This window comes from Halyomorpha halys, unplaced genomic scaffold (assembly GCF_000696795.3).
Source record: "Halyomorpha halys isolate HHAL.00 unplaced genomic scaffold, Hhal_1.1 Scaffold1638.1, whole genome shotgun sequence".
In the NCBI taxonomy this organism is placed as follows: domain Eukaryota; kingdom Metazoa; phylum Arthropoda; class Insecta; order Hemiptera; family Pentatomidae; genus Halyomorpha; species Halyomorpha halys.
Genome location: NW_027113119.1, coordinates 20005 through 25618, shown reverse-complemented (window position 1 = coordinate 25618; position 5614 = coordinate 20005). Strand labels below are relative to the sequence as shown.

The following is a 5614-nucleotide window of genomic DNA, read 5'->3' as shown; positions in this document are numbered from 1 at the left end:
TTTTTTTTTTTTTTATAGGATGATTGGAATTGCAATGCTAGTTTTAAGCATAACAATCTTGGCTTATATAATTAAATGGATTTACAATAGGAGTAAATATTGGGAAAAAAAAGGAATAAAGTGTCTCCCAGGACTTCCACTTTTTGGAAACTGCTTACCTATGGCTTTAAATAAAAAAAATATTGGTGAGATTATGGAAGATATTTACAAAGCATTTCCGGATGAACCAGTCATTGGGTAAATAAAAAGGTCATATTTTGTATCAATTAAATAGATTATCTCATGGCTAGTATTCTTTAACCCTGATCAGAATTTTTACTTAAAGTTTATGTTACACAGTAATAAATTTAATTTTTAAAAGAAAATGAATCATTATGCAATTATTTGTATTTAAAAATAGATAAATGAATTTAATGTTTTAATGATAATTTAAAGATACTATGAATTTCTGACACCACGACTTCTTATTCGAGATAACGAATTGGTTCAAAAAGTATTGGTCAAAGATTTTGGACATTTTGTTGACCATGGATTTGAAGTAAATGAAGAAAAGAATCCTTTAGATAATGAACTTCTTATGATGACTGGAAACAAATGGAGAGCACTCAGGTAATTTTAAAGTTTTTCAATAGGAACTAAGGAAAATTATTTTTCAAATTTATATTGATTATATAAAAACAGAAAGAGATAGGAGGTATTAATAATTCCACTTTAAAATCAATTATTTGTCTTACTGTTTGTGAACTTATTCATAGTGCTCATTTAAACTCTTTTTACTGAATGAATGATCAGTGAAAAAATAGGCAACATAAAGGAAGTCACATTTAAATTGTTCTATGTGATATATATTTTCAATTATATTAATTCTTGAAATACATGGGTAATTGAATCTATAAAGTGATGGAAATTGCCTAAATTGTTACTGTTATTGTTACTTCTAATATATTTAATTCAATAAGCAATCAATAAAAATTCTGATAAAAAATTAATTATTAATTGATTGGAAACCAAGATAACTAATAAATGAGAGCACCTTTTTTGTCCCCCTCTTATTGTTTAATTTGATATCCTTACTGGAATCAAGACAATCAAATAAAATAATTATAAAAAAATTATACGTAACAGAATTTGAGGCGGTCAGTGCAATGGGTTTGCTGAATTGTGGAAATTGTAATATAAAGATTAGATTAGGGATTCCAATCCTAGCCCCTACATTCCTTCTCATCACTATGATAAATTAAACTTGAAACTTCCTTAATTTTATATAAATGCACAAGTTGAAGACTCATAATAATTATAAATTAAAATTTTTAAGAATTTCAAGTAACAGTTAGGAAATTTGTTACTTTTAAGTTCAATATTTTAGATCTATGAGCAGTTTTTAAACAGGAGAAATATTTCTGGTTTGAGTGTAAAATATTTATCAAAAAATAATGTTTTACAATAATAACCATTGTTCATTCAGGAATTAGGTAAATCTAAACTAATTAATTTGTAATTTAAATTTATTAATTTAATTTTCTCATACAGAACAAAGATGGCTCCTTTATTTACATCTGGTAAACTAAAATCTATGTACGATGTTATAAATGAAGTTGGGGATGGTTTATTAGAATACTTGGATAAAAATAAGGCAAATGATATTGATATTCGGGAAGCAATGAGCTTATTTTCTATGGATATTATTGGGTAAGTATTAATGTAGCAAAATATTTAATTAATTAAATACGTTTTCGGAAAGAAGTTAGTAGTAATTGTTAAACAAAATTAAGCCCTACTGAAAATTTTGACCACCTCCTTCCATAGGTGGCATTTTGATATGTAATAAGAAGAAACAAAAATAGTTATGTTAAAAAATTTAAATTAGACTTAAACTCAAATTCTAAAGTTTTAGAGAACTATTGATTTAAGTTGGATAAACTATTTTATTATTTTCATAATAGAGAAAGCATAATTGCAATCCATCCATGCCTTATAAATTCTTCAATGTTGCCACTTGATCCTATCGAGGATTCTTCTCCATCTCTGTTGCCACGAAAATACACCTCAACTTCTCTCCAGAAGTGGAGAAAACGTTTGTGATTGTTATTATAGATATTTAAATACAATGACTTATTAAACTCCATCATAAATTATGACTGTGTCATTTTTTTTATTTTCTAACCTCCTAATCTTTATTTCTAAACTAATACAATATATAAAAAGACAATAGCACATATACATTATTTACAATGAATCTTGTTTTGCTGGTATGGGATTATAAGAAAGGTTTTACAGGGTCCACTGAAGGCGGGTATACAGAGGTTGCATGACAACCGGGGGCTTACAAAGAATAGGAAGGGTCCATTCCGGCTGGTGGTGGTGCACCATAGAACATTGTAGGTCTGATGATGGCCTTATATATTTGCAGCTTCAGCCTAAGAGAGAGTTATGGGGACTTAAGTAGGTGGTATAGCCTGTAGGTCTTCAGGTAGGCCAGCTTGAGCCTCTCCTGGAAGTGACTAGAGAAGGTAAGATGCCTATTCAGTGTGACACCCAGGTGATCTGACAGGGCCAACTCCAGCAAAATCAAACCCAAAGGTGACAGATCTGGAGAGGAAGTGAGGTTGGCAAAGGCCTGCTGCTGCTGAAGACCCTGCGCCATGTTACTTGTACATATTCATTACATACTGCATTAGGTTACATATAAAAGCAAGGTTACATCTCAGTGTAGTCACCCTTAATAGTCATTGTAAAAATTACTGTTTTTGAATAAACTCAAAATATGTGTGTGTGTAGATGAGAGAAATATATTATTCCCTTACAACTTTAAATATAAAATTCTCTCACTTCTTGTTTCAGGTCAGCAGCTTTTGGGATAAATCCAGGAGTACTCAAAAATCCAGAATCAGAATTTAGAGCAAAAGGCAAAGAAGTTAGTGACCCTAATTGGAGAAATTTATTTAGGATTTGGTTTTTCTTTCTATTTCCACAAGCTGCTAAATATTTTGGTTTTTCATTCCAACAAAGATCAGTTACAAATTATTTCTGCAACATTATTAGAAATGCTATTGACTATAGGAAAAAAAATGACATTCAAAGATATGACTTTATTCAAATGATGATGCAACTTAAGGAAAAAGGAAATATTGAAATAAAAACATTAGATTCCTCTGATGACTACTTAAAAAATGAGCTGAATGATACCAGTACAGAAATACTTGGTCTGTTTCTTTACATTCATTGTATGCAATTAAATGTTATTTTTAAATCCAGTATCAGTTTTTTTGTTTCCATTTTATACTTAAAATTAGCTATTTATTTATTTTAGGTTTCTTTTTTCTTTCTGTATATTTTTTTCTTTAATTATGTTTGTTACTCATTATATAACTGTTTCTATATTCTGATTTAAAACATGAACCTATTCAACATATTGTTATTAACTCAGTTTGCCTTGAACATTACGTTTATTGTTATTGTTAATGTTTAGCATCACAAAAGTAAAAAAACTTTTGATTATAATTTGTTTTTAAACCTTTAGAAATTATAAATAAACAAATTCAACCTCAAAGTGGTATTGTATCCTTGAAACATTGGCATTTTATGGATTTACAAAAGCTGGAAATTCTATACTAAACATAAATATGGAAACAAAGTAGACATTTAAATAATTTTACTTTTTTTTTTTTTTTTTTAGAAATAACTGATGACCTCTTAATGGCTCAGGCCATATCATTTTTGGCTGGTGGATTTGATTCAACAGCTCTTCTGTTAGCATATGCAATGCTAGAAATTAGTCAAAAATCTGAAATTCAGGATGCTTTGAGGGAAGAAATTATGGAAAAAGTTAAACTAAATGGTGGTCTCACATATGAAGCATTGAGAAATATGAAGTATTTAGAGCAAACTATTAAAGGTACATTTAAAAAAAGTGGTTAAGATTTATTATATTAGCATCTATATTCATAATAACAATATAACTTTCATTCTTAATTTTGAACTTCATGAAATTTAAAGGATGCTCCAATATTCATAAAAATGTCTTGTTACACCCATACCATGTTTTCTAATAAAGTGTTTGACTCTTTCATTATTTGTTTTAACTTTAGCATTGAAATGTCATACAGAATAATTTCATTTTTTTATAAGTAGTAAGAAAATGAAATTTATTTTATTTTCTTGATTTGATCTGGCCAGTTTGAGAACAGTACTATATGATAACACTGTTAGAACCCTCATCCGAACTAGTGTGATTTAATATAAACTTCCCTTCAATGAGGCTTTGCTTACTTATTCCATAGAAGGGCCTCAATTGGTTCCTGTACCTGAACTTTTTCTATGAAATTAAGTATCACCTTGATTTTTAAGGCGATACTGTTATTCAGAACTGATATAGTACAGGAGAGCTTTGTCTCCCCATACCAATAAATCTTAACCAGGCTATAATCTTACACCTTATAATCTACTTATCTTAGATCTGATAAAGGTCTGTTTTATGGACTAAATCAAATTTCTGGAGCGATTTAGAATCCTGTATTGGCTTGCCTTCAAGGGCTGAACCCAGATAACATGTGACTATGTATGATACAGTGGCTATACAATGGGAATGAATGACATCATCCGTACTAATATTAACAAAAGTTATTTAAAACATAATTTTCATCTTATCTTTAAACTATGATTCACATTTTTTACTTTAAAGGTATTAAAATTGATAGATTTTCACATAAATCACAGCTTATGTCAAAATTGATCAATTTTTTAATGGATTTATCTCTTGTAAATCAAAAAAAGTGAAATATGCGATTTTAGTACTTAAAAAAATAAATAAAATCAACAAATATTCTTTTAGAGAAATATAGCCTTAAACATAATTTTGTAGGGTTCCTATATATTTTATTCTTACTTTGAAAATTATTTTGAGATGTCTCTAGAATGAGGCACTGATTTTTAAAATTTTAAACAGAGAGGTTTAGCACAACTTTAAGTTGTACTACTCTAGTCACAGCCTAATAACCTAATAGTATTTGTACTCAAATCCCGAACGAATGACATTGGACAAGATCAAAAAAATAATATAACTAAGCCTTCCTGTCATCCTTCCTGGCCTTCTACACATCCACAACTTTTCTCTTCAAAATTCCATTTTGAACCTCCCACAGGCTGGAACAAAGTACTAGTTAGACCACGGAATAAGGTCCCTTGACCTCACTTAGTTTCCATTCTATGAAACCTGTCTAAACATCTGGAAAGATTGGTATATTCCTAACCCACCTCATTCCTTAAACAAAATATTGTCTTTAATCCTTTCCAATCAGGTTTCCGTTCTGGTTATTTCGCACAATCAGCTCTTGTAAAAATTTCAAAAGACCTCTATTCCTCTACAGGATAGACTGTGACTGGATTGATCAAACAATCCTTGTCTCAAAACTAAACAACATTTTCCTGTCTAATAGTCCCTTGAACTGTGGTTTCACTGCTTCCTGTCTCTCCACTCCCAAACTGTTGTTAATCCTAATAAACACCCCTCATCATCACTACTTCTCTTTCACAACGTTCCTCAAGGCTCGTCCCTTTCACCAACCTTATTTTCTATATATTGTAATATGCTCTTTTTTAGTAAATAGTATATTTT

The 5614-nt window shown here is 29.6% G+C and overlaps 1 protein-coding gene across 2 annotated transcripts in view; it reads left to right on the top strand.

Annotated features, from left to right (window-relative positions):
- LOC106690282 (probable cytochrome P450 6d5) overlaps positions 1-5614 on the top strand; it is a 27081-nt gene that overhangs the window by 15978 nt on the left and 5489 nt on the right. For both annotated transcript variants that reach the window (XM_067050731.1, XM_014435652.3), the window contains exons 2-6: positions 19-237; positions 436-609; positions 1531-1689; positions 2842-3203; positions 3677-3895. In XM_067050731.1, the coding sequence (XP_066906832.1) occupies positions 20-237; positions 436-609; positions 1531-1689; positions 2842-3203; positions 3677-3895 (1132 nt within the window). In that variant the 5' untranslated portion in view covers position 19. The remainder of the gene's footprint in view (positions 1-18; positions 238-435; positions 610-1530; positions 1690-2841; positions 3204-3676; positions 3896-5614) is intronic.